Source organism: Cervus canadensis, chromosome 32, assembly GCF_019320065.1.
Source record: "Cervus canadensis isolate Bull #8, Minnesota chromosome 32, ASM1932006v1, whole genome shotgun sequence".
NCBI lineage: Eukaryota > Metazoa > Chordata > Mammalia > Artiodactyla > Cervidae > Cervus > Cervus canadensis.
The window spans coordinates 31241020-31257692 of NC_057417.1; the positions used below are offsets into that span (position 1 = coordinate 31241020).

General features: G+C 61.0%; 2 protein-coding genes across 3 annotated transcripts in view; one reads left to right on the forward strand and one right to left on the reverse strand.

Annotated features, from left to right (window-relative positions):
• Positions 1 to 5766, forward strand: part of BAIAP2L1 (BAR/IMD domain containing adaptor protein 2 like 1) — a 77031-nt gene extending 71265 nt beyond the window's left edge. For both annotated transcript variants that reach the window (XM_043456036.1, XM_043456035.1), the window contains 2 exons: positions 4773 to 4810; positions 5338 to 5766. In XM_043456036.1, the coding sequence (XP_043311971.1) occupies positions 4773 to 4810; positions 5338 to 5413 (114 nt within the window). In that variant the 3' untranslated portion in view covers positions 5414 to 5766. The remainder of the gene's footprint in view (positions 1 to 4772; positions 4811 to 5337) is intronic.
• A 1326-nt stretch (positions 5767 to 7092) lies between these two features.
• On the reverse strand, positions 7093 to 14063 carry BRI3 (brain protein I3). The gene is made up of 3 exons (XM_043456038.1): positions 13730 to 14063; positions 13140 to 13242; positions 7093 to 7496 (listed from the first exon to the last, which is right to left on the reverse strand). Exons 1-3 carry the CDS (start codon positions 13866 to 13868, stop codon positions 7364 to 7366), a joined length of 375 nt encoding a protein of 124 aa, XP_043311973.1. The 5' UTR covers positions 13869 to 14063; the 3' UTR covers positions 7093 to 7363.
• Between the last annotated feature and the right edge of the window lie 2610 nt (positions 14064 to 16673).

Here is a 16673-nt window from a genome sequence, read left to right on the forward strand (position 1 = left end):
ACACTGGAATTATAAATGAGAACACATTTTAGCTAACAGCACTGAATTCAGAAGAAAACATGTTTTAACTTTCAGTTTTTTTACCACGTGGATGAAGCTCAATGAAGACGGCATCAGTGTGGTTCTCACCACACTGAATGGATAGTGAAAAAAAATCCTGGCTTTAGATGTCAGCACAGTCTGCAGTGATATTCATTATTAAGCATTTGGCAGTTTAAATGAGCTCTAACTTTATCTCCCTGTTGGCTGGACCATAACAGACTGTCAGAACCAGGAGGCTGTCTTGAAAAGCGCGAGGACCAGCTGGGGAGCCTTGTACACCGCGCCCACCTTTTTATTCCTTCCACTTCCTGGAGCAGAAGAGCCTTCAGCACATCTCTCTCCCAAGGCCCAGGGTGTCCTGTGGCCGCCTCCCCCCATGGCAGGTCCTTGTGGGAGCTGTCGCCCTCCCGCCAGGACCGGGTGTGGGGCCTAAGCTCACCCCCTGGGCTCCCGTCCATGTGGTCCTGGCAGCCCCCAGGCAGAAGCCCCCTCTCCACCGTGTCCTGTCACCCTCAAGTCAGTAACAAGGTCTCCCAACAAAGCCTGAAACCCGATGGCTTCACTGGTGAATCCTATGAAACATTCAAAGAAGAAGGAATGCCAGACCTGCTCCAACTGTCCTTAAAAGTGAAGAGGAGAGAACTCCTAACTCATTCTGTGAGGCCAGCACAGCCCTGGCAACTCAGGTCAGGCCCCCTTATTTCTGTCTCGCAGGCCGGAAGGCCTTTTTCAGTCTTTGATTTTATTATAATTAGTGGCCTTTAATTTTTGATTTCTTGGAAGAACATTTAACAGCCCTACCTATCTAATGAAAATGCCCTCCTTGTGTGAGTTCCCATGGTGATTAGTTGTTGCTGGTTTTGCAGATGTCAGAATAATGAATGTTGATGAACACTTCCCTTCATGATAAGCGAAACCTTCCATGAAAAGGGAACAGGCATAGAGTTGATACCTACAGTGAGGTCACAGCAACGTTAGCAGTGAACATTTCCACGGCATCGGACTCCGCTGACCAGCTGAAACCTTTGGTAGACACGGTCAGCGGGCACCTGAAGGCACAGCTTGTGAAGAGGGCCTGCAGGTCACACTGGCCTCGTCCGGGGAGCGTTTATTGACGAGCTGGTTACAGTCCAGGCCTGCTCCAGGCTCCAGGGAAGCAAACCAACCCAGAAGTCCAGTCCAGGGAGCAGTGATGAAGAGGCCGTGGAGGAGGTGTAGGGGCAGGAGGCGGGGAGGGCTCCAGCTCCAGGGTGGGGCATCCAAAGTGGCTTCCTGGGGGCGAGCACGTGAGCTGAGTCCTGGAGGAAGAGCTCTGAAGAAACCCAAGGCCTCGCAGGCGGCGGCACAGGGTCTGGTGACTGGGTGACGGCTGATTCCTATTCCATCTCTATCGCTTTATCTTGGGAAGTAGTATTTCACGATCCTCTGCAAACTGCCGGAGACGAAAGTGCACCTCCGTCACAGCCTTCGACACCACCGCCTCTGCCCGCCCTGTCCTGTCTATGAGAGGAGCTCCTGCATCTCATCCGTACCGGGTCAGAGCCGCAGTCAAGCTGCAGGGCGGACAGATAACCGGTGCTGCCTGCAGGAGAGCCCCTGGGGACCGGGTCCTGGTGGCCTCTTGCAAAGACAGGAGGCATAGGGTCAAGTCACCTGTGCATCAGTAAAGCACCCAGAGAGTTGACGGGTCGGACAGAAATGTGCCAGAACCATTTTAATCTAGTCACACGGTGAGCAGCCGCCACATGGGACAGCCAGGTAGAGCTCACCCGAACGAGCAGAGATTCCATGTAGAAACCAACCTGGAAGGTGATGTCAGGAGCAGGTCCCACAACAGGCCCGTCCAGGAGCAGGAGGGCCGGAGCCTCAGCCCTGGGATTCCGTATCTCAGAGGTTCTCATGCCTGGCAGGGCTGGTAGTTCATCTTCCCTAAGCTGTTTACAGCAGCTGATAACACTGCAGAAAACCAGGCTCTATCTCAGCCAAACGTTGGGGTTCACGGAAGCTGGCACAGCAGCTCGACACGATTACGTGTAGATTTTGCACACACACAACCACCAAGCGCCATCAGTTACAGGTAGTTTTGTTTGAACACCGGGAAGCCTAGGGTACCCCCGGTGGCTGCCTCCCAGCTGCCGTGTCCTGGCTGCTTGAATAGGGCCTCTGAGGGCACTGGGGTGCATGCAGCTGTTTGAATTACATTCTTATCTGGACATAAGCCCAAGGGCGCAATTGCTGGATCAGAGGGCAAGTCTGTTTTCAGTTTTTTAAGGACCCTCCACACTATTCTCCACAGTGACTGCACCATTTTACATCCCCACCAGCAGTGTAGGCGGACTCCCCTTTCCCTGCACCCTCTCCAACGTTTGTTATTTGTAGGCATTTTAACAATGATTATTCTAGTGGGCGGGAGGGTCGTACCTCCTCGCAGCTTGGATTTGCATTTCCCTAGTAATCAGGGTGGCATGTCTGACTCCTTGAGACCCCGTGGACTGTAGCCCACCAGGCTCCTCCATCCATGGGATTCTCCAGGCAAGAATACTGGAGTGGGTTACCATTTCCTTCTCCAGGGGATCTTCCCGACCCAGGGATTGAACCCTGGTCTCCCGCATTGGAGGCAGACACCTTTAACCTCGGAGCCACTGGGGAAGCCCAGTAATCAGTGATGTTGAGCACCTTTTCATGTGCCTGTTGGCCATGTGTGTCTTCTCTGGATAAGTCTTCTGTCCACCTTTGGATTGGGTTGTTTTTGTTACTGCATTGTACAAGCTAGCCAGGTAAGTGGCTCAGACAGTAAAGAATCCACCTGCAATGCAGGAGACCTGGGTTCGATCCCTTGATCAGGAAGATCCCCTGGAGAAGGAAATGGCTACCCACTCCAGTATTCTTGCCCAGAAAATTCCATGGACAGAAGCCTGGCAGCCTTTAGTCCATAGGGTCGCAAAGAGTTGGACACAATTGAGCGGTTAACACTTTCACTTGTATGAGCTATATGTATATTTCAGAAGGCAAGCTTTTGTTGACAAAATCATTTGCAAAATCCTTCTCCCAGACCGTAGGTTGTCTTTCCGCTTTGTTGATGGTTTCCTTTGCTGTGCAAAAAGCATGTAAGTAGGATTAGGTCCCGTTTGTTTTGTTTTTGCTTTTACTTCTATTGCCTTGGGAGACTGAGCTAAGAAAGCATTGCTGCTTTTTATGTGATGTGATTTTTGTGGCAGAGAATGCCCCGCCTGACGGCCCTGCTATTGGGACCGGGTGCTGCCAGCACCCGCCGAGTGCCTCGGTGCCCCCTGTCTGTGCTGCTTGTACCAACCGGAGCGGGCTCAAGGGGGCACGGGCCGCGCACCAGCGCCGGTGGCTTCAGGCGGCCTCTTAAAGAGTCGTTTTGCCGTCCTTCCTCGTGGCACGAGCTGTTACTTCTCACCACTTCCCCACCAGGGCTGGACTCGGATGCATGTCCTTCACCGTCTATTTCTCGAGGCTCAGTTCACAGTTCAGCTGAGCTCCAAGGTTTCTGCCTCGAGGGCAGCGGGGGCACGGACGTTCAGCAAGCAGGGGCCCTCTCCAAGACGAGGGCGCACAGAAGAGGGAGGGGGGCGTGTCCTGCCCCGGGGACAGGCAGGAAGACGGCTTCCCGGGTGGGAGGACACCCCTACCGCCCCTGAGCCACAGCCGGGACTCGGCTCCCCGCTGGGCGCCCTGAGCACGCATGGGGCTGCACACGGACATCAGGGAATGTCTGTAGAATCGCAAATGAGCCCTCCATCCCCCTGTAACACAGGAACAGCCTATGCCGAGGCCTGCTGGGCGTGCCCTGCGGGGACAGCCCTGTGGAGACAGGCCTGGGGTCGTGCTGACAAGCGAGGCAGCTGCTCTGGGCTTCCCCCTCCGAAGGGGAGACAGGGAATTGGGGTGCCAGGCTGACTGTCCTGGTGGCGGGGTGCCCCCTCAGGATGAGCTGGGTGGCCCCGGGTCCAGGCCAAGGTGTGTTCAGAGGCCCAGACCCGCAGGCACAGGTCAGAAGCAGCCCTGGGCCCCCAGGCTCCCTCCGCCTCGAGGGTCTGTATGTCCAGCGCGGCACAGAGCGTCCCCAGGGAGCGCTGGTCATATGGCGTGACACTGCCCCCTCCTGGGCGGCCAGCTCCGACAGCGAGCCTGTGCGGCAGCCGGAGCAGAGGTCTGGGGGGCGAGGACAGGCCCTCACCTGGCCCCTGGCCATGCCGTACCCAAGCCCCGGGAGCCGGAGGCTGGGCGATTCCCCGAGGTGGAGACGGCGCCTGTGCTGCTCCGTCTGCCCCGACCCCCGCGCCGGCGGGACTCCCTACAAGCTCAGGTCTCTGGCAGTTGGCAGCAGTCTGTGTGCACCGAAACCCAACAAGTTTCCTTCTGACTTCATGCTCCTCACAGCATCCGTGAGGACCAGGCTCCCGGAAGCCACTCGCGGCCGCCAATCCTCACCTGGACAGACCAGGCGAGCAGCAGCGCCCCCGTGCCCTCCTGCTGGACGCACCCGTGCTCCTGAGGGCCAGCGCCAGGCTCCCCAGCTTCTCCCATTCTCGCCCCGATTCCTCCGGGGGAGTTTAATGTCTCCTCCCCAGTGAATGGAGACTATCCGGAGCTCTCTGCACTTTCAGCAGCCGTGGGCTTCAGATGTCCATACCCTCAGGTCTTACTGCAAACTTCCCGATTTCTTGAGCCTTCCATAAATGTCCTCTTTCTCTTTCCCACAGAATAATGCAAATGGGTTTGCAAAGCCTCCTTTCCTCAGGTAAGTTAACTTCCTCCCCAAGGGCCTCTCCCTCCGGTTCATCCCTGGGGGCCTGGGCTCACTGAACCTTAGTTCCAGACCAGGGACTGACCTTGGGCCCCTTGGCAGTGATAGTGCTGAGTCCTAACCACTGACCGCCAGGGAAGTACCCCTGCCGACAGAGGGGCGCCCTCCTCTCCGTGGTCCTGCCTTGGGTGCGGGGGAGGGTCGTGGTAGGACAGCCTTCCAGGATGGGCCCTCCCTCTGGATCAAGGCAGAAGCAAGCCCATCCAGTGCCCAGCCCCCAGCCCCAGAGGACCCCACAGGCCTGAGGCCTTGGGATCAGTTCCCTCCGAGTCCAAAACAATCAGTGCTTACAACAGGCGGTGGGGAGAGAACCATCCCAGAACGGAACTTTATAATGTTCAGAAAACGCCTGAAATTTATAGAAGTGTATGTTACAGAACAAGGGTAGTCACTGGCTGTTTTCAAATCAAACCCATCTTGGCGTATTTCTGCCAACATTTTTCCTGCCCCACCCCCTACAGTGGAGAGAACCCCTTTGCTACTGTGAAACTCCGCCCGACGGTGACGAATGACCGCTCAGCGCCCATCATCCGATGAGAAGGCGGCCCCAACGTTCTCCTGGTTCCCCGCTGGGCTCTCGCTTGGGAAACGATAGGTTTGTGTGTGACAAGCGCCATCCGGTTGTAAAACTTCTCCAGAGAGCGTCTGATTCTGTGTGTATTCCACTTGAGCAAATCAACACATTTTCTAAGTTAACATAGTTGGGTTTACACATTTCTTTAAGATAAATCAGTTTAGTTACAACTCAATCATTTACAAGTTTTTCCCTATTCTGTTAGAAAATAGTAAATTTGGTTCCAATCCTTATTGTATCACTTTTTGTTTAATGTTCTGATTTTTTTTTTTAATAGCCAGAGTAAGGGATAGTGGATGCTTTTGTGACTGGCTTTCTGCACCCAAATGCAAATGAGATCACAGTTTTATAAGGCATGTGCTCTTAAATAGCATTATGAAGAAGATACTATGTAAATTTGCATCCCAGCATGCAAATAATCTTAAGCAATATAAATTATGAGGATATTGTATAACACTTATTTAACTTCAAAATTTGTTTACTATAGCCCTAGCCAAGATGAAGCATCCCACAGGTTCTCGTGACTTAAGACAGCTCTAGAGCCCTGAGATCCGCCTGGCCCTGTCATAGCCGGGTCTTAGTACTTGAGTAGTTCTCAGAGGGACTGAGCCTGGGGCTGAGTGACCTCACTAGGATGACCCGCGGAAACCCGCCAGGCTCACGTGCCTCACGGGGTCCTGGCTCACAGGCCGGCACCTTCCTGGGGAGACTCCACGGGCGGGACCAGTCGCCTCTCGCTACGCTAGTCGACCAAAGTCGCCTCCAGCACCGTTTACTCTGAACCCTCTCGGGATGCAAGTTTCTCTCCTTTTCAGTCGGGCACGGAGACGCCCAGCAGCCCGCATGAAGCCAGGAGGACCCCTGGGTGCCGGGCGGGGGAGCATTTCAGCCCAGCCCCACCCTGCGCTGGGCCTCGGCAGGGAGTCAGAGCGGTGCTGGGCCGGTCTCTGCTGCGGGCCAGCGCCATCTGGAGGGGACGAGGGGCGAAAACACACGCAGGCCGGCACCGCGTGGGGGTCTCGCTCCTGGTGCCAGCTTTCGGTTCGGCTGTGATGTCCTCCTCCTCTAAGCACGAGAACCACTGAGGGCAGGTAAACAGCGTGGGGCGTGGCGCTCCCGGGGCTGGTCCTGTCCCCCGGCCAGTGGGCCACGCGGGCGACCCCTCGGTGGCGGGTCTGGGGCCACTGTCCTGCAGCAGCAGCCGCGTCCGCCAGCGAAGACGACACTCGGGTCTGTCCCGGGGCCAGTTCCTTCCCACCGTGGGGGCAGGCTCTGGAGGCTCGTGAGTCAGGGGAAGGGGCAGGGGTCCCGCACCCGCTCCGGGGGTCGTGTGACTGTGAGGCTGCGGCGCGGGGGTCTTGGGTCCTGGGGTCACCAGGCCATGCACACCGCCCTGCTCACAGGACGGAGGCCGGGCGGTGGATCCTGGGCATGGGGCGCGTGCTCTGCGGATGTCAAGGTATCAGGCTTCGTTCTAAGAATAAAAACTTGAAAACAGGCACATTCTTGGAGCTGTGTAAGGGAAGGTCGCCCGAACTGCGTGGTGTTGGGGGGGTTAGGGCCGGAGAGGCGCGCCTGTGTGTTTTCCGTAACAAAACTTGGTGACAGCGTGCACACACTGAAGAAGCAAAACCAGGTGAACAACGGTATGGATCTCATTTATTTAAAACAGTATTTCTCACCTTTCTCAAATTGAAGACTGCGAAAAATAAAAGCAGCACTTTATTGAGCTTCGTTCAGCCGGGAACAGAGCCGCCCGTGTCCTCACTCCGACCCCGTGCCCCTCGCCCGCCCCGTCCACCCGCCTCACTTTACAAAACAGTCCTGAAGCTTCATCAAATAAAGCTATTGTACACGACATTTACATTAGAAAAAGATAGCTGGGTGTGGGAAAGCCAGGTGTGGTGTTCCCTTTAAGTGAAGTTGGCTCCACAGTTGGGGCATCTTCGCTTCCTCAAGGCGAAACAGCAGATGAACCCAAAGGGGAACAAGACGATGGCCAAGAAGATGCCCAGGAAGGTGAACGAGTCCTCCAGAACCCCGACCCTGCGGAGACAGAGCGGGCACGCGGGTCAGGGCCCTCGCGGGCCTGAGGCCACCCCGAGGTGCCCCCACCCTCTGCAGCAACCAAGCCCGCGGCCTGGGCACCTCCGGGGCCGGGCGCCGCTCGTGGAGGGGACGCCGGGGGCAGCTGCAGAGAAAAGCGCTCAGAACAGGCAGCAAAGGCCGGTTCCTGTAGACACTTACATGGCCAAGAACACAGCCAGTTCCTATAGACACTTACATGGCCAAGAACACGAGACCCAAGTCACTTTACAGTATTTTTTTCCCACCGTTGGAAAGTTTTAGACTTATTTTTCCATTCCCTAGAGGAAAATTCCAAGAATAGTGATAGTTTGGATTCTGTGGGGTTTTTACTGGTGGGAGGAGGGGGCAGCAGGTTTCAGTGAAAGCCTGAGATCACCCAGGTTCACACCATGTCACTTACCTTGGGAGGTTTGATCTCAAAGCTCCTCCCTGGAAAAAGTCACATTAACCCTCCACATGCCCAGTCTGAGACCTCCCGGACCGCGAGGGGCCAGCCCCCAACCACATCCCCAAGAGGTCACCGCCCAGGGCCAGAGTCCTTTTCCAAGGCCCCTGAGGCGGGTAGAGGAGCTGCCACACGCCCTCACGGCTGAAGTGAGACCCCCGACGCCAGCCCCCAGCCCCAGAACCACTTCCCTCCCACCCCGGAGCTGCGGGAGAACCGGGACCCACCCCACCCCACGCCCTCCCCCATCTTCCTGAAGCCCCAGCAGCCCTGTGACACTGCGGAAAGTCAAACGGGGGTTCTCGGGGAACCCCTGAGGTTCTCGGCCCTCCCCTGGAGGCCCTAGCTGAGTTCAGGAAAGGTCCGAGAAGCTGGGCAGCAAAGCCGCCCGCGGGCCAGGCCTGCCCCAAGGGGCTGCACTAGGCTGTCACCACACCTCTGAGCCCCGGCCCGCCCAGACCGCACCTGCCCGGCTCCAGGCCCGCAGCCCAGGAGGCAGGACCCCCGCGGAGGAAGCACGAGGCTGCAGGGGGTGGGGGGTGCTGCCACCGCCAGGGCTCCACTTGGCATGGGACAGGCCGGCGGGCGGCCACGCCCCTCAGGCCACTGGAGGGGGGCCAGGGGGCACCTACCCCACCTTCTCTACGTGGGGCCAAACCCCAGGGCACAGCCCTCAGTCAGAACATCCAAGGGGGAAGCAGGGGACAAGGGCCCCAGGCCTCCCGGCTGGGTCAGCCGCACCAGCTGAGACCTTTCAGGAGAGGCCTGCCCCCCAGGGTCACCCACAGACACTCCCCGAGCCCCACCCAGGCTGGACGCCCTGCCGTCTCACCGAAGGCCCAGACTGCAAAGAGGCACAGCCTAGAACCCCATGCATCCCCCGGGGGCTCCAGGATTCGCCGGGAGGGCGCGCTGAGGGGCACCCAGGCTGGAGGAGCCTCGCGGCGTCCACCTCCCCTGGCGCAGGGGCAGGGCTGGCCCGCAGCCTGGTGCCTCGTCCACACGGGCAGCCCCCTGGCACGTCTCCTGGCCTCTGGGGTCAAACGGCAGCAGCCCCACCCCCCTAACTGCCCACCCAGACCCAGACCCGGTCTACACCGCACAGGGGCGGGCTCTCGTGGGGCCCTCGGCGGCCTGAGGGCAGACACCGCGCCCCAGCCCACGAGGCCCGACAGCCCACCCCGCGCGCCTCAGCCCGCCGACCGCGGCTTTTTCTGTGCAGATCTTTCCCTCTCTCCAGCCGGAGCAGAGCGGCAACCCTTCCCACGCCCTTGGTGGGAGTCCGGGTTTGATGGCAAGAGCTGCCTCACCCCCTGCAGAGGGCGGCCAGGCCACCCCGGGTCTCGGGAGGAGTCGAGCCGCTCCCCTCGGGCAGGAAGCGAGGCGAGGCTCACAACCAGACCTGACCCCGCCCCACAGCCCCAGGGACCAGGGGCCTCTGACCCTCACCTGTGCCCTGGGCCCACACCTCTGAGCTACAGCCTCAAACACCAAGGGCTCTGAAAGCGGGACTTTTTAACAAAGTTGGTAACAAACTCAACCGGCAGCCACCGTGACCTCAACTACCATGCGGCCGTTTACAGTCCTAACGTGTCCACTCCACGGGAATGTGTGCGTCCTGCTGCAGAAACGTTCGCCTCTGACGATGCGTGCTGCCTGCCTGGGCCGCAAAAGCAGGGTGGCTGTGATTGACTCTTTTTAAAAACCCAGAATCTTTTACACTGAAAAACTCAGGCTGGTCTCTAGGCCGACCCTGACGTGGCAAGAAGCCCAGGGTACAAACCACCCAGTCCCTGTGGGCCCCCCGCCCATCCTGCCAGCCCCTCCTGAGCAACCTGGCCGCTCCTTCTCCAAGCCCCTCAGGAGCCCCCATCAGCTCAGCTCTTTACCACCTGGCTCTGAATCCCAACTGAGCAAGGCCCCGTCCATGTTCCTCTGCAACGGGGGTGAGGAAGATACGGAAGCTGGAGAAATCAGGGAGCTAACTCTAAACACACGCATCTCGCTGCCTCTGACCTCACGGAGAAGCTGGGCGCTCGGCCAGGTGGGGCCCCCTCCCCAGGAAGCTGGACCAGAACCTGGTGGGGCTGCAAGCAGCCCAGACCCGGCCAGGGCCCCCGCCCTCTGCGCCCCCCGCCCTCTGTGCCCCAGCGGCAGGAGCAGCCCAAGCAGCACCAGACCAGCTTCCTGGGCAGGGGCCAGAGGACTCCGCCTCCTCCAGGAGCTGTGAGCCCGTAGCCAGGTGGGGACACGGCAGGGTGCCCCAAAGCACTGGCAGCCCCCTTCAGAGACCAGGTCACGTCTCGTCCCCTCAGGACACACGTGCCCCACCAGGGGTCCTAGGGCCCCACTCCAAGCAGGCCTCCCCCGAGGGTGGGTCTCAGGGCCTCCGGAGGGGGCGGGGGACCCACGAAGCCGGAGGCCCGCAGGGGATCAGGGGACACCAGGCTCAGTCCAGGATGGATGTCCCAGGATGGGGCTAGATGCCCCAGAAGCTCTGCGCACCCTGCCCGCTGCGGTCAGGGCTGGGCTCAGACTGGGGATGCCCCTGGGCAAGGGAGGCTGGGGCACCGGCCCCCTCGCTGCCCTGGCCTGCGGACAGCATCTGACCCCTGCACGCCCGTCTCGGCTTCCAAGACCCCGGCCACCCCAGAGCCCCCGCATCCCCCTGGTCACCCCAGGACCAACACCCGGCGGCACCCAGCAGGACCCTGGGCCTGGATGCACCTCCGGCCTCCACACCAAGCCAGGGCCCTCTGCACAGGCCCGCCCCCTGCAGCCCCACCTCCCCATCCCACGGCCTGGGATAGGCCCCGCAACGGGGCAGGACGGCCTCAGACAGGGCTGAGGCCTGGGCCAGGCAGTGCCCGGCCCACAGCGGCCAGGGGTGGAGCGCGCGCGCCCATTTGCTGCTGCTAAAAAGGGAAGACAGGGTCAGGCTACCCACGGGGGCTCCGATGGTGGCAGAGGGCCCAGTGGCACTGGCCTCGCTCGGGGAATCACGGACGTGTGACTCCTGCAGATGGCTGCCAGGCTCCCAGGGCAGACGGGCTGGGCGGGCAGACGGGCCGGCTGGTAAGGAAGGAAGCTCGGTCACAGGACAAGCTCTCCCGACCCACTGCCGCCGCCAGACAGGCCAGCCAGTCCCCAGGGGACCCTCCCCAGCCTCCTGGAGGTACCCACTCCCCAGACAGCTGAGAGGCTCCTTGGACACACCTGGCCCCCGCCCACAGAGAAGCCCAGCTGCTGCCCTCTGCCCTCCAGCGACATCAGGGCCACAGAGGACGAACCTCAGAGGCTGCGAGGGGGTAAGGCCCGATCGGGGCCCTGAAACTTGTCTTCAGCACACGTGCTCCCCTCTCGCTGCGCCCACCGCCCAGAGGCCGGGAGGACTGCGACCCCAACCCAAGGAAGGAAGCCTGTTTCGGATGCAGGGCCCCCCCAACGCCCCCAGCCTTCGCCAGCGCGGAGCCCACACCCCTCCCCAGAAGAGCAGAGGGACGGGGCTGAGGGCGGGAGCCGGGCTCCCACCCCGGGGGAATTCTCGGCCCCCAGGACCCGCTGCTGGTCTCCTCTCCTCCATCCAGGGCCAGCCAGACGGCAGAGCATCCACCAGCGTCCCCCTGCCCAGATGGGGCACTGGGCCCGCCGGCACAGCCAGGACGGGAGCCCGGCTCGGCTGGGCCCCGCACTGGGACGCCAAAACCCCAGCTGGAGGGCTCCGCTCCGGGGGCCTTCCTCAGACTCCGCGGCTGCGAGCCTGACACCCTCCTTTGACTAGGAGATGGCTCGAGACCCCTCATGCCCAAAACAAGCCCCTGGAGTCGCCCAGCTGAGCCGCACCCACGGACCTGGGCGCCCAGGACCCGTCTGGAAGCCAAGCGTGGCGGTTCCCTCCCCCCACCCCGCTGTGCCACTTCCCCCGATGGCCCTCTCGGCCAGGACCAGCCTTGACCCTTGCCCTGCCCCACGGCATGTGACCAGCCTCCCGGGCCACGCCTCCCCGCTCCAAGCCCATCCACGTGCCTCCAACCGATCGGCTCTGCCGCCCACAGGTGCCCGGGGCAGGGAGCGGCTCTGGAGGCGGCCAGTTGTCTCCCTTCCCCCTTCACGTTCTCCAAAGGCCAGACTGTCACCAGCTGTGTCAGAAGACACACCTCTTTCAAGTCTGCCATCTGGGGTCCCCCGGCCACCGCAGCCCAGAGGGCTCTCCATTGCCCACCGCCCCCTCAGCAAGCACGTGGCTGGCTCCGGGGGGGTCCGGTTCTGCCCCCATCTCTAGAAGTCCTTCTTCCTTGGCCCTCCAGTCCTCCCCACACGGCTGATGCCCAAGACTCAAACTATTAACTTCCCTTGGACGCTGCTCAGGGCCTGCCTGATACACTTTTGCAACTAAGGAAACCAGAGTTTCTCAATTCCATCTCACCAACTCCAACTTCCGCACCCTCACCCCCACAGGCTGCCCCCTGGCAGACGGAAAAGCCAGTTCTGGCCAAGTCTGCCCTGACTTTCTGAACCATCCATGCACTGGAATCCACCAAAGGGCAGGGAATTTGAACCCTCAGGACAAGCATCTACTAGCTACATCTCAGGCCCTATGAAAACAGAAGATGCTGGCGGCTGGACTTTGAGAACATGAAACACCGCTCCCACCCAAACAAAGAACCTCAGCGTCCCTGTCCTTGTGCAGCTGCCAGCCGGATGTGGATTGAGCGGCCCTTGCCCGTCACCCCCAGCCCTCCAGCTCCTCCAAGACACTGGTCACCTGAGTCTGGGCCCTCCTGCCCATCTCTCCAAACAGGACCCTTCCCGGGGAAAAGGGAACCTCTGGCCACCTTCCAGAAGCAACTGCAGAGCCAACTTGCAAGTCCCAGAACCAGGGACAGCAGGCGGTCAGTCCAACTGCTGACATTTCTGCATCCCATCCCCATGGGGCTCAATGGCCCAAAAGCACACAACGGGGGGAGAGGGACGGACACCCAGCCCCCTCTGCCACATGAACCCTGTACGGACCCAAGGACCACCGGGCGCGCTCTCTTCCACGGCGCAGGTCAGCAGCTTCGCCGGAGACTGACCATGTCTCCCCCAGATCCTGCCTTTATGAGGCTCTGAGCGTGTCCTTAGTGGCTTCTGGAGCCCCCAGGCCTGGGACATACCTGCAGACTGGGCAGCCTCCGACCACGACGATGGAATTGGCAGGGTACCGGGTGACATTCCGACTGTGGATGTTGTAGACCCTGGGGTGGTGGGTGGGTATCCCTGTGGGCAGGAAGACACATGAGAAGACGGCAGGGAGGAAAGAGGGTCTGAGGTCCACTTCTCCTGCCCTCCCCCTCCCCCCCAAATGCATCCTTTTCAAAATCAGTACGACAGCTGCGTCCACTAAGTACCCACTATGAGCTTTAATTAAGCGTTAACTTGTGGACAGCGTCTCCTTAATAAAGTTAAACCTACAGAGAGATGGATGTGCTTCCTAGGAAGGGCGAACCGGGCGCGAGCGACCCCGCAGGTGGGCTCAGGGCGCTCGGGCGGTGCCCAGATTCGGGGGCCCGACTTCCTCTTCCCGGGGCGGCGCCGTCCCCGACCCCCTGCGCGCGCCGGACCCCGGGGTCTCCCCTCGACCGCGCCCCCCGCCGCCGCCACGTCCGGAGAAAAGTTGGTTTCGGGGTTAAAGGTCGCGGCGGAACTCCGCCCGAAGTTCGCTCCCGGGCCCCCGGCCCGCGCCCCGGGCCCGGCCCCAGCGCACCTGTGACGAGGTAGGGGTAGGGCGGCGGCGGGGCGGTGGCGATGGCGCCGTAGCCGTGCGGGGCGCACGCGAACTCGCCCTGGCCGGCCTCCAGGTTGTAGGCGGGCGGCCGCTCCTGCAGCAGGGGCTTGTGGTCCATGGCGGGCGGCGCCCCCCGCGCCCGGCTTGGCTCCCGCTCCCGCTCGGACTCGCCCCCGGCTGCGGCTCACTCGGACGTGCGGAAGCCCGGCGGCAGGACCCGCGGCTCGCGGGCGGCGGCGGCAGCGGCGGGGCTGGGCCCCTGGAGGCGGGCGCCGCGGGCTTCCCCCCGCGCCTCCCCCGCCGGTCACAAGACCCGGGTCACGTGGCGCGGCTCCCGCGGGGGCGGGGGGAGGCGCGGGGGGCGGGGCCGGCGGCGCTTAAAGGGGCCGCGCCCTCCCTCGGCCGCCCCGCGGGCCGATTGTCAACCGAGACCCCGCGCACCTCCCCGCTGGGCGTCCCCCGGGGGCGAGGGGGCGGGAAGAGACGCAGGGGACGGGGCCGGAGGCGCTTAAAGGGGCCGCGCCCTCTTCGGCCGCCTTGTCGACGAACACCCAGCGCGCCTCCCCGCTGGGCGCCCCCACTCCACGTCCGCGGCCTCGGGCCTCACACCCCGAGGAGACCCCCCGACACACGCACACGCACGACTCCCAGAGGCGCCGCGCCAGCGCCGTGACCTTATAAGGCCTGTCGGCAGCGCCCTCCCAGCGCCAGATCCTGATCTCGGAGGACGGAGACCCCAGGCCCGCCAGGCGTCCGGTGACCCGAACCCACCCGTCCCGGAGGACGGGCCCGGCGACTCGGGTCTCCGGGCCGCCCGCTGGTCGTCGCCATCAGGGGCGGAGGGCCGGGGACTCAGCCTCCGGAGCAACTCGGGTCGGGGTCGGGCAGCGCTCAGGGTCAGTGGAAGCTGCGGCGAGCCGGGCCTGCTCGCGCCCAGCGCCTCGGTTTTCTTTTGACAAGGCCGGTCATGTATGGGGTTGTGGCCTCTGATCACAGATACTGCCCTGTTGGGGACGGCGGACGCTGCCCCCTGCTCTTCCTGGGTTCACAGCCTTCCCAGCAACCCGGGAAGTAGTGACCCCCGGTCCACAGTCCGGAGACAGCTCAGAGGAGAGGAGGGACCTAAACGGGACCGCCAAGGCCGCTCGGCCGCACGACCTCACGGAAGCACTGGGCCTGTCGCACACCAGCGCTTAATAGTTTGGTACTAAACTTGAATTTGACAGACGTGTGCGCTGTGGCCACACCGTGGCCGCCACCCCACCCCCCGCACCCATTCCCCGCCGTCTGCAGCATTTGGGGTTTCGCAGCCTTTCTCACCTGACCGGCACCTTGATCTAGCTCAGGGACAACTCTCAGACCCCACCTCATTTTTAACTTTTCATAAGACAGTATCGTGATTCTTTATCAGGAGTGTAGCTCCTGGAACCCTATCCACACCTGTCTTATCCCAGTACTGCTCAACTGCGGTCCTCCCAACAAGCCTATGGAGAGGGACAAGGGGGCCAGATGGGGGCCTGGCTGGCATGGGGTGGGGGTGCCCAGTCCAGATTGGAGGCTGGACTTGAGTGGCCAGGGACTTCCGGCCAGCAGAGGTCTAGGGAGGCCATGCCTTCCCAGGAGTTTGAGCTGTAACCAGACATAGGGTGACAGCAGGGAAACCAACAGCCCCTGCCACGCCCCAGGGAAAACTGAGGGTCAACCCCAAGCTTCGCCAAGAAGAGAGAAAAAGTGGGCTCCAGGCAGGCCCCCTAATACTGGTCAGCTGTGGAAACAAGGTGGGGGGCATCCTTCCCCTGCCCCACCCCCAAGCCTTTCCTATCAGACTCCAGCTAAGTTGGCAGATGTCCCTCCAGTTTCAGGGTTAATTTTCCTTTCTTCCAATGTCTCTGTTTACAGATCAAACTCCACAGAACCATAGCCTTTGGCTCCCTTCTCTTCCTGTAACAGATTTCTACCCCCAGCGGTGACTCCGTTGGAGCTTGGAAACCCATATCTGTGAATGAGAGAACGTGGGGTTTCCCAACAAGCAGAACCCCCCTCCCCATCACTCCTGGCTGAGCCAGGGGTGACCTGCTCTCCCAGCTCTGCCTCCCCCACCCCAGCACAGATGGCAAGGGAGAAAGATAACTGGTCAGGGACGCAGAAGAGAAACAGCCAGACAGTAAGCTCACAAAGGCAGTGCAGTGAGGCTTGAGCGGTCATTTAGAGGTGCCCAGGGGCCCTGGCTGCCTCACCTGCAAGGAAAGCCTGGGGGCGAGCATGCCTGGAAGAGTGAACTGGGATCCAGAGAGCAGCAGCCACTACCTGCTGAGACACCAAGTCGCCTGACCTGGCCAGAGCCCCAGGGGGAGGCCCAACTGCTGGGAGCCGAAAAGGGGCAGCAGGAGCATCAGGTTTACTGTTAGGAAAATGATTGGCGGTGGTGGAGTGAAAGGAGGCTGGGGAGTCAGTGAGGAAGGAACAGCTGGGGAGACGGGAGGAGAGTCAAGGTGTGAGAGAGGTGGACAGCCTGTTAAGACCTGGCAGCTTCCAGAGTGGATACGGGAGACTCCGGATGCTCAGGTTTCTGGCTCAGGTGGTGCCAGGGCCTGGATGTGGATTGAGAGAAGCCAGCAGAGAAGACACTGCACTCCCAATGCAGGGGCCCGGGTTCGATCCCGCATCAGGAAACTAGATCCCACATGCTGCAACTAAGACCTGGCACAGCCAGATAAATATATATTTTAAAGGTATCCAAAAAAAACAAGGGAGCCCCGAGGGTGGACAGGTAAGGAGGTGAAGGAGCCCAGCAACACTTGAAACTCACATACCATGAAGACACGCTGACCAAAGGAAGGCATGCACATCTGAGCAGCTCTGCTCTTCGAGTAAAGACCTGAGACCATCTCAGTGGCCGCTCACCCTCAAATGTTCTGGAGCA

Bases quoted from the DNA above. Each gene is read 5' to 3' on its own strand.
- BRI3 (XM_043456038.1), bottom strand. From the start codon at position 13,868: ATGGACCACAAGCCCCTGCTGCAGGAGCGGCCGCCCGCCTACAACCTG. The intron at 13,243-13,729 runs GTGCGCTGGGGC...TCCTGCCCACAG, and splicing joins CTACCCCTACCTCGTCACAG to GGATACCCACCCACCACCCC. The intron at 7,497-13,139 runs GTATGTCCCAGG...CTGTCTCCGCAG, and splicing joins GGAGGCTGCCCAGTCTGCAG to GGTCGGGGTTCTGGAGGACT.